This window comes from Rhinoderma darwinii, chromosome 2, assembly GCF_050947455.1.
Source record: "Rhinoderma darwinii isolate aRhiDar2 chromosome 2, aRhiDar2.hap1, whole genome shotgun sequence".
Classification (NCBI taxonomy): Eukaryota; Metazoa; Chordata; class Amphibia; order Anura; family Rhinodermatidae; genus Rhinoderma; species Rhinoderma darwinii.
Window position 1 is genome coordinate 213,188,028 of NC_134688.1, and position 16,325 is coordinate 213,204,352.

The 16,325-nt window shown below is 40.5% G+C and overlaps 1 protein-coding gene across 1 annotated transcript in view; it reads left to right on the forward strand.

The window, feature by feature from the left end:
* Positions 1 to 2,463: 2,463 nt before the first annotated feature.
* IFT57 (intraflagellar transport 57) overlaps positions 2,464 to 16,325 on the forward strand; it is a 32,445-nt gene continuing 18,583 nt past the window's right edge. Inside the window, exons 1-8 of the mRNA XM_075850367.1 lie at positions 2,464 to 2,615; positions 3,973 to 4,197; positions 5,364 to 5,526; positions 5,604 to 5,722; positions 6,703 to 6,793; positions 7,354 to 7,425; positions 10,854 to 10,976; positions 11,751 to 11,822. Coding sequence (XP_075706482.1) covers positions 4,043 to 4,197; positions 5,364 to 5,526; positions 5,604 to 5,722; positions 6,703 to 6,793; positions 7,354 to 7,425; positions 10,854 to 10,976; positions 11,751 to 11,822 — 795 coding nt within the window. The 5' untranslated portion in view covers positions 2,464 to 2,615; positions 3,973 to 4,042. The remainder of the gene's footprint in view (positions 2,616 to 3,972; positions 4,198 to 5,363; positions 5,527 to 5,603; positions 5,723 to 6,702; positions 6,794 to 7,353; positions 7,426 to 10,853; positions 10,977 to 11,750; positions 11,823 to 16,325) is intronic.

A 16,325-nucleotide genomic window follows, 5' to 3' on the forward strand; every position in this document is an offset into this window, starting at 1 on the left:
GTGGCATGCTCCATTGTTTCATATGTATAGAGATTATTTTCCCATAGAAGCATTGCTAGAACTGAGAATTTCTCTGTGCATACAGCACGTGATGCAACATGGTGCAATGCCACACAAAGTCTATCCGTACTACCACCTTACAGTCTTCTGCACACAGCTCTGCTCCGGGAAGTAGGTCTTTACAGGTTGTAAACCTCTGTATGTAAACAAGATTGTTCTCATTCACTGACAGCAAGCAGACATCTTGAAAATTGTGAGGAACTGGAGCCCGAAGTTGTATAACTTTTTATTGTACAGGGATTAACCTTTATTTTCACAGCACCGGAGAACCCTTTTAATTCACCCCGATATTGCATGGTAACTGGTGAAGATTTTTTGCTATATTTTTGTGGGAGGAAAGTCAGGACGTTATTTTTAATTTTTTATAATAAACATTAATATACTACATTAGAGAGCACTAAATGTGGTCCAGCTTTGTAATATAATATAATATTCTTGCGGTTTTCAGTCCGTTTTTATTTTTCCCCATTATCAGTGGGTGAAAACACCACATGGAAGTAAACCACGATGGATAAGGCGTGTTGGAGCTTTCAATATCCTCAGTATGTTCTGAATACTTTTTTTCTACTGCAACAGCAAACAGGTTTTCAAAATGTACTAATAAATTCAATAGAAAGTACATTTTGGGAATGCAACCTGAGAAACCGCTCAGAGATGAGTCTTTTTCATTCAAAGTACAATAAATATTTAAACAAAAAAGAAAGAAATGCAAAAGTTTGAAACTTATCTTAGTTTTATGGCATATCAATTAGACCCAACCAATAGGACCTCCACCGACCCCAAGAATCTGGGGAGAGGGAGAGGGAGGGGGGTTGAGAGAAGAGGTAAGGGGAATCTCAGGAGCCATTCTCGGCAGAAGCATTAGCAACCACATTCCATAATATAGATTTGGTAGAGATCTACCAATGCATGGACACCAATTTTCTGATGTGAATTCAATGAATAAAGTATAGCCTCCGGCATGACCGTTATCTTCATTAGGCCTTATTTACATGAGCGTGTTAAACGTCCGTGTGACTGTGGTTGAAACAGCGGCCGTCCCACGGACCTTTGTAATTCAATGTGGCCGTTCACACAGCCGTTGTTTCAATGGACCGTGTGAAGGGTCCGTGAGAAAATAGGACATGTCCTAATTTTTCACACTTCATGTATCCCTCCATAGACTTATCTATGGTGGATGCGAGACATCGCGCCCTGCAGCGCACGGATGCACCTCGGACGTGAAAAACTACAGTTATTCACATCCGAGATGCGCAATGCTCGTGTAAATAAGGCCTTAAGACCCTGTGGCATTTTTTTCTATACATGCAACACTTTTGAGCTGTTGTGAAAGGTGGGGGCTGCCTTTCTCATTAGATAAGTGACAGAAAACAAATTGGAATGCGCCATGTTTCTTATTATGGCACCCGCTGCACTAGCCATGAGTTCGGACGGAGGAACAGTCAGAACCGCGTGGGCTCTCTACACCCACCCCCTGATGTCGCTATATAATTTTTTAATGGATAAGAAATACATTTTGGATGTTTCACTCTGAAGCGCTGGATTCAACTTCTATTTTTCATATGAATACACGTCAGCCGGGACATAAATCCGAGTGCTACACAGGAGACCGGTTGTAGTAGTAAGCTGGAAAAACGTTTTCTTATTACTCACACCCCTCACAGACTAGTGCACCAGTCTAAATAAATGTTCTCCAGTGAGCTTGGCTGTTTCTGTAGCTCCAGTTCATTATTATGGAGAATGATTTGGCATGCCTCACCACCCCTACTCCAAGAATGGGGACCTGAGACTCTCTTCATCTTTAGGTCGGTGGTGCTCCCAACATTTGCCGCTCCACCATCAGTTTTATGTCCTGTATCAGTGTACTCCAACATGTGCTGGGAGTTTCGCAACAGCCGGAGTGCCACAGGTTGCAGTCCACTGCCTCATTCAATTGTTAGGGCACACATTTTAGCCTCCTTATTAGTCCCGATATGCAGACCTATCGCAGTTCTACTTAACCAAACTTTGATCACCGTATTACGCCTGTGTTAAAGCAGCCTACTCCATCACTTGAAATGACACATAATTATGGTATGCATATTGTTTTCTTTTAAATAAAATAATCTTGTTTTATATAGTCTGCTATAATTTCCAGAGTATAACCTACATCTGGAATCTAGATTATATACAACCCGTACTAAAAAAAGTGTAAGACTACTTTGATTTCTTTATTGGACAGAACTGGGTCACATTGCTGCATATGCTGGACCTGTATGGCTATATATATTATTTTAGTCCATTAATAGGATACTTTATTGAACTACATCCCGCTCTGAGGGACTCGACTCCATTTGTATTCTACTGCCAGCACTAGACATGGAGGCGCAGCCCGAGTCACCTGACACAGAGAGAGTCGCACCGAGTGACGTCATCGCGCCCGTTGCCTAGAGAAGAAAGTAACGATAGCTAACGTACTAGAACAGAGAAGCGGAGACTCCCGCTGTTATTACCGTGCTCGGTGGCTGGGATTTCGGAATATGCCTTTAGTGTATATTCTCCTGTAACCTGGGGAGGTCAGTGTTTATACTGGCGGCGGGTGTGTTTTCCCATTGCTTTTCACGGGGTTAGGATTGATCTCATTTTGTGTTATTCTGACGGATGTGTCTCCCGGGCAGCCAGCACTGGTTCGTCTCATGTATGTAAAGTATCTAAAGCTGACCATAGACCGGACCGTTCACCTCCGATCCAACCAATCTTCTGTTATTTTTTACTTTGGGGATTATGGTTGTTAATGGTGTGATCGAGTGTCCCTGTGAAAAGTCGTTTGCGTTCCTGGAAATATCGTATAGGTGCAGCGCACATATTTTCTGATCAATTACTGATTTAATATTCTCTTTAAACAGTAGCGACAGTAACCCTTGGAGGAAATCTGTCAGGATGAGGACAATCTAGTGCAGGGCGCTCTACTGAACTCTTATTAGGACCTCCCGCAACAGAGGGGTCTACATGTTAATGGGAAGGTCTTCTCAGCTGAGACAGAAGCCTTATATCTGACACTAGTGATGGAAGAAATTTCATAAGGGGTGCACGTGTCAAACCCCCAATCATTGAGTACAACAGACATAATATGGCAACATTTCTTCCACTAGACAACTTTTATTTATGATCGCACGGTTGGTGACCTGACAAATTGTGGTACCTCACACCATGGGCTGGGGCACACCTGCCCACTGCCCTCCCACTAAGAGCCAGCGATGCCCACTCATCTCCACTGGCTCCACCGAGCATCCTTTGGTAACCCCTGACCAAACATTGTGGTTGTCAGAGTCCATCCAAACTGGGGACCTGCCACACAGCCTGTATCCCCACCCAGATGAGAAACTGTGCTGTAAAGCCTGGGGTTAGCTCGCCATAGCCCATAGGTGCCATGTGTCTGCGTGCAGTGCCGCAATCCCACCTTACAATCAAAACATCTTAAAACACAATTGTAACATGGCTGGGTGCATCCTGCCTTACCCTGTAAGAATAGAAACCAACTGTTATCCCCTGCCCTTCTCCTGGCTTAAATCCCCCTACTCAACCCTACCCATAATCCCTTGTCCCAATTGCTATTCCCACCTTTCTTCTTCCCAAAAAGCCCCCTATTGGTCTCCTAGGTGCTAACAAAGTCTAAAGTAAGCACGTTAAATGGTTACAGCATGTAATGTATTCTTTGTTTCAATTCAGTCCCTGAGTGTAGATCTCTGGGATCCTAGCCACAGGGATCCTAGCCACACATGCTTCTTTTTTATGCTATGTATCTGTGAGAAATAGGAGCCTGTGTTGAATTTCTTCATCTATGGACATGGCCGATATAAACAAAGGCGCATTTGTAGCTGCGGTTCACAAAAGAAATAGAAATGATCACTGTAGAATATCTTTCTCTTCTAGACAAAGACGAGGTATATGAAGTTTTCTTCAATAATTTCAAGTAAAAGGCTTGCGTGGAGTTTTAATTGAAATGACGGAAGATGGTAGAAGAATGGAAGAAGAGGAACGCGGCCCTGGAGCCGTCTTCCAGGTGTTTGTCCTCATGGAGGACTTGCTGGAGAAATTAAAACTACTTGATTATGAAGAGGATTTACTAAGGAAGCACAATATGAGGCCAATATCCCGGTAAGTGGAGTGTGGAAATATTGACCAGTCTTCACTTTCATGTGTGTGTATAGTTTATTACACCCAAGTTCACCTGTCACTGAAAAATATCCTCAAAGCCCATGACTCGACAGTCATTCTGGGCCTCCTCAAAGACTAGATGAAACATTGGCGGGCTAAAAAAAAAAAAGAATACTCACCGAGCCACCGTTTTCCCACAGGTCCTCCACCGGCTGTTACTTTAAAATGGACTGGGCAGACAGCCACTGGTGAGTGACGTTACCAGCTGTGCCCACCCACTCCATTGACTAGACTAAGCTAAGGTCTAATTAGAGGCGTCAACACCGTGTGACATCTGTCACCATGATTACCTCCAGAATTAACCACTAGTGCGATCCTATTAAAGAAATTATTTTAAGGCTGTATATAGCTAGTCAGCCCTTTCATCATACTTTTAGTGACTGTCCCACCAGAGTATAGCTTTGAAGCATGTTCTTCTTTGAACACCATTTTCGAGTTTTTATATACAGAATAAACATACATTTCAAGTTGATCAACTTTGTAAATACATTGGCATTATATAGTTCAAAAGAAAATGATTCCCGTACCACTTAACAAACCTTTTTCTTTATTAAAATCACAATCATAGGATGTGGAAGAACATCCAGCCTACGGCCATTTCGCATGTTCCCAGGCTTTGTCAATGTTATACTTCAGAGCTGCATTCACAATTGTGCTTATTGTTATTGGAAACAGTCAACATACTTGTTGACAGACACAGCTAAACTCCTTTAATGCAATAGAACAAATAGTTTTTCCTGCGCCAGATTATTGTACAGTTCCTTGTGTGAAGACTGCATTTCCCAGAATTCAAATCAACAGAACGGTCAATGTGCAGACAACAAGCCAGTAAAGAGTACTGGGAGATTTCAGGTCTGAAGTCTGCAGAATTGGGAATGCAGTTCTTACATGATTTATGTGAAAAGAAAAACCTCAGCATAAAACTGGAGACACACAAGTACTGTATGGATCTATAGATCTCTATGGGTGCAGTATATGGGATCTGATCAGAGTCAGTAGGCCTCCCTGCTATATTGTATACTTTTCTTTATTATTTGTGTGTTTCTGTTGTATTTACAGCAGAATGATTATGTTTGTTTATTGTGTTTTTAACATTGTCTTATTAGGCTGTATTTTGCATTACCAACCAACCCTGGTGAGCAGTTCTTCATGTTTAGTACGCTTGCTGCTTGGCTTATAAATAAAGCCGGACGCTATTTTGAACAGCCTCAAGAATACGATGATCCAAATGCCGTAGTTTCCAAAATTCTTACAGAGCTGCGTTCATTTGTAAGTTTAAAGGCATCTTATTGTGTGGATTTAAGTCTGCATTTTGTAGTTCTGATGTTATATATGGTTTTGTTCAGGGTGGTACGGCAGATTTCCCCCCTTCTAAACTAAAGGCAGGCTATGGAGAACAAGTATGCTATGTTCTTGACTTCTTAGCAGAGGAAGCCTTAAAACAAATAGGATTTACATGGAAGAGGTAAGTTTTGTTTAATTTTACAGTTGAGCCACTTTACTTATTATGTTAAGAAGTTGTAATATCCGCTATTCCCTAAAATACTGCTATTAGCAGAGTCTCTCCCTTTACACGTGGCAGTGACTCTCATAGCAAAACAGGGCATTAGCAGTCAGATTCCCCTCTGCAAATCACCTTTAGCAGAATAGTGGTCCTCTGCTGGTACCCGTAGCATTGTAAGCGGTGCATGCATTCTGATGATGTGTCTGCAGGTCATCCATGGGGAATTTGATTTTCCCTTTGAGATTATTGTAATCACTCGCTCTTGCTAATTAAAGAACGGGAATTCCACATTCTTAGACTTTCTTACAGATCTCTCATATGTCTGAGTTAGCTCCGCACTGTCACTATAAAATAGTCAGCCCTGGCGGTCGCAATGCCAGGACTGACAGAGAGTAAACAAATGGAGTCCCCATGCTATATTTTTACACCCTAAAGGTGTTGTAATCCGTATCGATTGTGCATCTAATTGGTTAAATGTCCGGCACCTACGTTTTCTCTGATCCCGGACACTGTCAAGGGAGAGCAGTTGTTCATCGAAGCCACCTCCCAGCGAGTGATTGCACTAGGACAGTTGCTCTGCCGCATTGTGTTAAAGGGTTATTCCCAACTTAGATATTTATGGCATATGCACAGGATATGCCATAAATGTCTAAAAGATGAGGGTTCCAGCTCTGGGACCCGCACCTATATACAAAATGGGGTCACCTGACCCCTGCTTCACCTGGTGAGGTGGCCGCTAGCACCCAACCCCGTTTTCGATATAGGTGCAGGCCCCAGGTCTGTGGATATGCCATAGGTGTCTTAATTGGGAATAACTCCTTAATGCGCTTCTGCCAGTGTGGTATATGTACTGCTCAAAGCAAGAAGGTGTCAAGAAATGCATAGAAACCAAAGATTTTAAAAATATTTGTTTAAGATGTTTTACTTTTGTATCATTTCAGACCAACCTACCCGTCAGAGGAATTAGAAGAAGAGGTGGTAGTGGAAGACGATGCAGAGTTAACATTAAATAAGGTTGAAGATGAAATTGTTGTGAGTTCTATTATATACTCTGTATGGACTTTTAATATATTGCACAGAACATTTTGGATTTGGGTTCTAGTTCACGATTAATATTTTACTTAGACATGAATTATGTGACATTTTTTGAATAACTGTACATAACTATAGAATAATGCTTGGTACCTATTATATTGAAATTCTTTGGTAGAACAATTTGTACTCATTTGACTGAGCGTTAAAAAAGATCCAAAGTTGGCAAAACACATTGGGGGAAAGTTAACAACGTTCCTACGCCAGTTTTCTGGTTTAGAAATGTTGCAAACACCCCAAAAGTCACACAAATTATGTAAGGGGCATGGCCACCCGTTGCCCAATACATTTACTATAATTTACGCCCATACTGATAAATTTCTGTCCCAGATGTGAGATGGTGTATTTGTCTAGGCGCTCGTGTCAGTACAGCAGTGTATACGGATAAAAGGTGTACATTGACTTCTGTGCGTGTCTGTGTGGAAAAGTGTAAGTATAACTCAGTTTAAGTATAAGTGGACTTAAGTGGCAACAACTAATATTTTGTTATCGTTTACTAGGAAGAAGATTCAGACAATGACGAGGAACAGTTCATAGATTTAAATGTCCTTAAGTTGCAAACCAGCAAATTAGTAAGTACCTTCATTTTATGTTCTGACAAGTTTGTTATCAATGGTTAGCTGATTACGAGGTTCGCAGCTTTTAGACAAGCCCATTTCAAATGCCCTTTAAAGAGAATCTTTCACCTCCCCATACATGTGCAGCTGAGTGCAGCATGTAATGGGAGGGCTGAACAAACCCTGGGGCACTTTAATTTATTTTCCTATCCTCCTCCATTATTTAGATATCAGTGCCTATATATTTGGCACCCGATATTTAAATAACCCCCTGAACTGTCAATGGGGCGTGTAATTGGCAAGGGGGCGTGTAACATCGCTGTGACACTGTCCAATCAGCCACGGACAGTGTCACGGCAAGAGCTGGAGAGAGGAGAGTGCGTGCGCGCGCAGCTCTGCTGCCACCACGGAACAGAAGACGAGAAGAAGAATGTAGTTCTTCTTCTTCTGTACCGTGGTGGTGGGAGTATCTTCGGCAGCGGCATCCGAGCTGTGCGTGCGGGCGCGCGCACACTCTCACTATTTAGCTCTCGGCAGACAAGTACAAGACTGTGTGATCTCTCGTGAGAGTGTGCACGCGCTTGCTCGCACAGCTCCGAGCTGTGCGCGCACATGCTCTCTCCAGCTCTTGCTGTGACACTGTCTGTAGCTGATTGGACAGTGTCACAGCGATGTTACACGTCCCCTTGCCAATTACATGCCCCATTGACCATTCAGGTGGTTATTTATATATCGGGCGCCAAATAAAACGGCACCAATATCTAAATAACGGAGGAGAATAGGAAACGTTTTTAAAGTGCCTCAGGGTTTGTGCAGCCCTCCCCATTACATGCTGCACTCATGGGCAGGTGAAAGGTTCTCTTTAATGACATGTTTACCATCCGCGTGTCGGCAGAGTCCTGCACCCGGGTTTCTCCTATTAGCTAACATTACAACTAGGCTCATAGCTAGATGCACTGGTGAATGAAACGTTCTCTTTAAATGTATACTATCAAAATAAATATATATATATATATATATATATATATATATATATGTTGGTTTTTTTTTAATCGCCCTCGTGCAACGTTTTGGCTCTATTGCAGGAGTCTTTTTTAAGCATACTACTAGTGTACAAAACAGTGGTATATATGGGGACTGCACAAATAGTCCCATTAGTACGTGATTAATACAAAAGAGTAAAAACAACAATGATATCCTGAAATGACAATATATATAAAAATACTTCTAGTATCTGCAGTTCTCAATCTGTGATATTTATCAAGTTCGATTTATATCAATACATATAGAAAGTGCAAAATATGCTAATTAGTATAACCAGCAATAAGCATATACATCTGTGTACGTTTAAAAAAAATTACCATGAAGTACTATGGATCCATGTTCCAGTGTGTGTAGATTGCTTCTGGCGTCCTGGAAGTTCAATTGCGCATGCCTCTAAGTTTACAGGTGCTTAATTTTGTCCGAAGTCGCTGGCGGCCATGTTAGTAAAGGTAAATACCATAGACTAGTGAAGGAAGCACTGCGCATGTCAGCGCATGCGCGTTTCTGTAATTTAACGTTCATATTAGTAAGATTAATATACAGAACACAATAAGGCACCTATAATCTCAAAAGAGAGAAAAGGGCATTTTTACCAATGATGATATATAATATATTATATTATCCATGTGACTGATTGAAGATATATAACTAATTATGAACTGTGTGTATATCCTAATATTATGACTTCTGTTCATATTATGTGGCAATAAAAAATAATAAAATCCATTATTATAGTATAGCATATATATCTGATGAATCTGATGCATTGATAACCGTCAGATATATATGTTATGTTATACTATGTGTTATATGCAGTAGGTAACCGTGAACAAATCAGATTGTGTTTGGGGCACATAGGATTGTTTTGCAATAAACAGGCAGCTACTAACTGAAGTGTTCATTCTAAGGCTGGGTTCACACGAGCACATTAACGTCCGTAATGGACGGACGTATTTCGACCGCAAGTCCCGGACCGAACTCCGTCCGTGCAGGGAGCCGGGCTCCTAGTATCATAGTGATGTACGACGCTAGGAGTCCCTGCCTCTGCGTGGAACTACTGTCCTGTACTGAAAACATGATTACAGTACGGGACAGTTGTCCTGCAGAGAGGCAGGGACTCCTAGCATCGTACATAACTATGATGCTAGGAGCCCGGCTCCCTGCACTGAGTTCGGTCCGGGACTTCCGGCCGAAATACGTCCGTTCATTACGGACGTTAATGTGCTCGTGTGAACCCAGCCTTACACTTACATATCTGTAGCTTTCTGTTGTTAAGGTGGAGAAGTTGAACAATTTTGTACATAGGGGATTGTAGTATTAGAAAAGCTGACATGACAGACATCTATAAACAACAAAGCCGTGTTGTTCTTTACCGACATTTCTGTATTTTTCCATGAAATCGTAACGTAAAACTCTACGTTGTGCCGTTCCACTGTTATTTATCCAAGAATTGAATGAATAAATTGACAACTGGGTGTTACCACTCGCTTGTCAAAGGAGGTGTGTCCCTACAAACCTGTCAGCATTGATTGGACAGTGTCAGATTGTGTAGGGACACGCCCCCAACTGGTAACACCTAGTTTTAAATTTCTAGGAGAATTAACAGGAGCTGCACCACGTAGAATTCTAAGAAAAGGTGTTGCAGAATTATTTTATTTTTATTTTTTTATGGTTAATTTAAGTATTTAATAAAACAGAGTTGACAGGTACTTTTTAAGGAGATTTGAACTGCTGCTTGCACTATTATTACAGACTCTCCTATGCATATCAATGCAAACAAAGAGGCGACAGCACCAAAATGGATCACAAATGTAGGAGTGCAGGCTCAACAGGAACTTTTTATTCACCCATGCGACGTTTCAGCTCCTCAGAGCCTCTCTCAAGCATGCTGAAGCGTCGCATGGGGGAATAAAAAGTCCCTATTTTGTTTTGATGTGCTGCCTGACTCTCCTTTTGTTCTCCTATACATATGTCTTTTTTTGAGGAAAATCTACGAAGACCTGTCAGTTTTGCCCATATTAACTGATATTAACTAGATTTCAGGTTCAATTTTTATAGCTTTAAAAATATAAGAACTGATTGATTGGTTTCTGTGGGCAACACTGAGTTTTATTGTTTCCGTTTTTTGTATTGTGCATTTTTTTTTTAAAGGCGTTCTTTACTTTAGGCATCCCCTTTAGATATGTTCTATTAGCCACTCGGAAAAAAAAGGCTGTTAATCCTGAGAATCCATGCATTACACAGAAGGTACACTAATTATAATGGGTGCCGTGTAATGCTCTATTTTGCACATAACTGTACGTAAAAAATGAGATAGAACAATATGCACATTCCAGATGTTTCATCACTTAAGAACAAATAAGGTAATACAATAATAAATGTTGTTTTTTTTTTTTTAGCACTCCGGTGAATTCTCTAAGCCGGGAGAGATTTTGGAATCCAGCACAGATGCTGCAGAATGGTACCTGGAGGTGGAACGGGTTCTTCCTCAGTTAAAGGTCACGGTCAGAACTGACAATAAGGTGAGCTGTTATCAATAGTTAGGCTGTCCACACTGGTCGGATGCAGATCGTGCAGATTTGCCGCTGCAGATTTGCCCGTGGATTTTCGAAGAAGCAAAAATTCATTTCAAATCCACACTTGCTGATTTTGCTGCGGATCTGCAGATAATCCACAGCAAAATCAGCACCGCTAGGATTTGTTTGCAGACTTTAACTTCCCCATTTAAGTCAATGGGGGAACCTGCAACTAATCCCTGCTCATTCCACGTCAGAAATTGATGTGCTGCAGATTTAAAAAACTTCACCACATGTCAATTTCCATGCAGAAAATGTCCGCTGCATGTAGATGAGATTTTTTTTTATCTCATTCACTTGCCTGCTACTGTATTCCAATGTTGTACTCCAATGTATTGATGTCTTTATCATATGCACTTGCACTTTAGCCACAATGCAATAACTTTTTATATAGTAGTTGTATATTTGTAGTGACTATATCACATGTATTTATATAACTTAGATTGCTTGGTACTACCTCACCCGTCTATGGTATGTCTGTAATGTCTCTATATTTAATAACCTTTTATGGTCTTTGACTGGATTAATAAAGTTTGTCTTTTTTGCATATCAATTAGGTCTCGCACTGGTTTTTCTCTTTTGGTGTAATATGCTACTGTATTCTGCTGCGGATGGAAAATCTGCAGAATTTCTGTCCCATTTGAATTCATCCTTACTGTATCGATGAACGTCGGTGCATGAATTGTTTGAAGTGCTTAAATATTTGTGTTTTACTTTCAGGACTGGAGAGCTCATGTGGATCAAATGCATCAACACAAAGATGGCATGGAAACCTCCTTAAGAGAAACAAAGGTGAGTTTGCTTTTCCTGCAAAAGGAAAAACAAATAGACAGCGGTGCTGTGATCGGCTGCTTTGGAGGTTCCTGAGAGAATGGCTACCTGAAAGTGAACAATCCCTCTAAGGAAAGTATGCATACATAGAGTATGCAGAATGGTTTTTCTTGGTTATTATGTCATGGGAACTAAGTAGTCCCCGCAAAAATTACGTAATAGTACGTCATGGGGATGGCGCGGGCACACCTTATGTAGAACACCGCCTACACCTTGCTTTAACGGATATAACTCTGATCCCTGCTGTTTAACCATCCCTGCTGACCGTGACATCTTAATTTTTTAACCCCTTAATGACGCAGCCTAGTTTTGGCCTTAAATAGGCTCTGTCACCACATTATAAGTGCCCGATATTCTACATAATGTGATTGGTGCTGTAATCTAGATTACAGCAGTGTTTTTTATTTAGAAAAATGATATATTTTGACAGAGTTAAGACATATATTAGCTTTATGCTAATGACTTTCTTAATAAACCACTGGACGTGTTTTACTTTTTGACCAAGTGGGCGTTGCGGAGAGAAGTGTATGACGCTGACCAATCCGCATCTTACACTTCTCTCCATTCATTTACTCAGCACATAGTGATCCTGCGTTGTTCACTATGTGCAGCCACATACTCTCACACTAACGTTACTAAAGTGCCTTGAGAGTTAATAGACATCGCTTCCAACCAGGACGCGATGTCTATTCAGAATCCCGACACTTTAGTCAGCGATTGGTCAGTGTCATACACTTCTCTTCACAATGCCCAGTTGGTAAAAATTGAAAAAACACCCAGTTGTCTATTAAGAAACCCATTAGCATAAATCTAAAATAGGTCATAACTCCGTCAAAATTGATAGTTTTTCTTAAAAAAAACACCACTGCTGTAATCTACATTACAGTGCTGATCAGATTATGTAGGAGATAGGGCATTTATAATATGATGACAGAGCCTCTTTAAGGCTCAGCCCATTTCTCAAATCCGACATGTCACTTTATGTGCTAATAACTCTGGAATGCTTATACTTATCCAAGCGATTCTGAGATTGTTTTCTCATGACACATTGGACTTTATGTTTGTGATAAAATTTGGTCGATATATTCAGTGTTTATTTGTGAAAAATAGCTTAATTTATAGAAAATTTAGGAAAAAATGTAATTTTTCTGATTTTAAATGTATCTGCTTGTAAGACAGTAATAGTAATTTCACACAAAATAGTTATTAGTTCATATTTACCATATGTCTACTATATGTTGGCATTGTTTTTTGAACATTCTTTGATTTTTCTAGGACGCTACAAGGCTTAGAACATAAGCAGCAATTTCTCATATTTCGACGTCCATTTCAAAAGCCTTTTTATTTTAGGTACCAATTCAGTTCTGAACCGGCTTTGAGTGGCCTACATATTAGAAACCCCGATCAAACACCCCATTTTAAAAACTAGACCCCTCAAAGTATTCAAAACAGCATTTAGAAAGTTTCTTAACCCTTTAGGCGTTTCACAGGAATTTAAGGCAAAGTAGAGGTGAAATTTACAAATTTCATTTTTTATGCAGAAAACCCATTTCATTCCATTTTTTTTCTGTAAAACAATGTTTTAACAGAGAAACGCAACTCAATATTTATTGCCCAAATTCTGCAGTTTTTAGAAATATCCCATGGGTGGCCCGAGTGAGCTTATGGACTGAAGCACTGGCCTCAGAAGCAAAGGAGCACCTAGAGGATTTTGAGGCCTCCTTTTTATTAGAATATATTTTAGGCACCATGTCAGGTTTTAGGAGGTTTTGTGGTGCCAAAACCATGGAAATCCCACAAAAGTGACCCATTTGGCAAACTACACCCCTCAAGGAATTTATCGAGGGGTATAGTGAGCATTTAGACGCCACAGGGCTTTTGCTGCATTTTGTGGAATTAGGCTGTGCAATTGAAAATCACATATTTTTCAGATAAAAGGTACACATTTTTAATTTTTACAAGCAGTAAAGAAGAATAAGCACCCCAACATTTGAAAAGTAATTTTTCCCCCGATTACGGCAACACCCCATATGTGGTCATAAACTGCTGGTTGGACAAACGGCAGGGCTCAGAAAGGCAGGAGCGCTGTTTGGCATGTAGAGTTTCCTGGATGGTTCCTGGGCCACATGTCGTATTTTCAGAGCTTCTGAGGTACCAGTACAGGGGAAACCCCTTCAAAGTGACCCCATTTTGGAAACTAGGCCCCTTGAGGAATTCGTTGTAGTTTACATGGGGTGCATGCGACTTTTTGATCAGTTTTTATTAAATTTTTTAAGAGGCGTGGTGACCAAAAAACAGCAATTCTACTATTGTTTTTTTATTCCCTTTTTTTTTTTTTTTTTTTTTTTTTACAGCGTTCACCGTGCGCTATAAATGACATATTCACTTTATTCTGCGGGGCGATACCATATGTTTATAGGTTTTTTTTGATGTCTTACGGCGTTTGCACGATAAAATACTTTTTATAAAAAATCATTTTACTTTTTGTGTTGCCGTATTCTAAGAGACATCATTTTTTTATTTTTCCATCAAGAAAGCCGTGTGAGGGCTTGTTTTTTTGCGTAACGAACTGTGGTTTTGATTAGTCACGTTTTTGGGTACCAACGACTTTTTGATCTCTTTTTATTCCATTTTTTTGGGAGGTGAAGTGACCAAAAATTTGTGATTCTGGTGTGGTTTATTATTATTTTCTTTTACAGCGTTCACCGCGCGGGATAAATAACGAATACTTTTGTAGTTCAGGCCGTTACGGAGGCGGCAATACCAATTATGTATAGTTTATTTATTTTTTTAATAATAAAGACTGATAAGGGACAAAGGGGGATTTTTACTTTTATTACTTATGAACCTTTTATTTTATTTATTTTTTATTATTTTTTGTCCCACTAGGGGACTTGAGAGCAAGAAGCCCTGATCGCATTTCTAATATACTGCACTACATGCATAGTGTAGTGTATTAGAGCTGTCAGCTACTCACTGACAGCAAGCATAGTGGGTCCTGACTTTGTCAGGATCCACTAGGCTTCCATAGATGGCATAGCCGGAGGCCATTGTTAGGCCATCACAACCATCGGCACCCACGATCATGTCGCGGGACGTCGATGGTGTTTTAACTCCTAAGAAGGTGCGATCACTAATGAACGCGGCTTCTAAGGTGTTAATCAGCGGGACCACCGCGATCGGTCCCTGCTGAAGGAGCTGCGGTAACTGCTGTACGAAACAGCAGTTGTCACCGCTCCTGTATGTGCCAGGAGGGGGCCTGAATGGCCGATCCTCTCGTGACGCACTATTAGGTCATGGAGCGTGAACGATGCGCTCATTATGACCTAATAGTACGTCCAGGAGTGACATTGCTTTAATTGGCCGTGAAAATTCAATGAGAGAAGTCCCGGGCCGGCTAGCTGTGCTCCTTTGCTATCTCTGACAGCGGGGATTACAGTCTCATTTAAATAGGACATTGCTCTGATTGGTCCGTGAAAATTCACGGACCAATCAGAGTGATCGCCGACCCTGCACGGCTCTCAATGGTCCCGGGCCGGCTAGCGCTGATGGTCAGCTGTCTGTGACAGCTGTCATCACAGCTCTGTCACCGTGCACTAAGATGGTTTGATGCCATGACAAATATATTCCTCATGGAACATTAAGTAACTCTGCTCCATGACGAATATATTCGTAAGGAGTTAAAGAGCGAGATGGCTCCCTCTGTCAGCTCATCAAATCCCCCCCGTGATGCGATCGTGGGTGCCCATGGGTTGCTATGGCAGCTGGGGGCCTATAAATGGCTCCCATGTGTGCCATCTTAGCACACATATTAGGCCCTGCCTCTAGCAGGCATAATACTGTGCAATACATAAGTATTGCAGTGTATTATATTAGTGATCAACCGATTGCATAATCTAGTCCTCTATTGGCACATAAAAAAAGTTCCAAAAAGTTAAATAAACTGTTTTTAAAATATATATAAAAAACAAGAAAATAAACACAAAAACACTTTTCCCCCAATAAAAATGCTTCATCATGTCAAAACATATAAAGTTTACATATGCAGCTCTACCAATTATGTGTACTTTCTATTTCTTTATATGTTGTTGTTTTTTTGTTGTTTTTTTTTTGTTTTATAACACAAAAAGAAGCAAACAAGAAAAATAATGAAAAAAAAAAGGTACACATAATTGGTATCGCCGTGTATGTAATTGACCCATTCTATAATAGTATAACATTATTTAATCGGAGAATGGCATAAAAAAAACAATGCCAGAATTGCATTTTTTTTTGCTTATCCTGTAAACATCCAATGAAAACGTGAACCTATCCCGCAAAGACAAGCCCTCATAAGGCTATGTTGACAGAAAAATAAAAAAGTCATGGCTCTCAGAATGCGCCAACACAAAAACATACATTTCTAAGATATTCGTATTTGTTTTGTGCAAAAGTAGCAAATCATAAAAAGACTATATAAGCTTG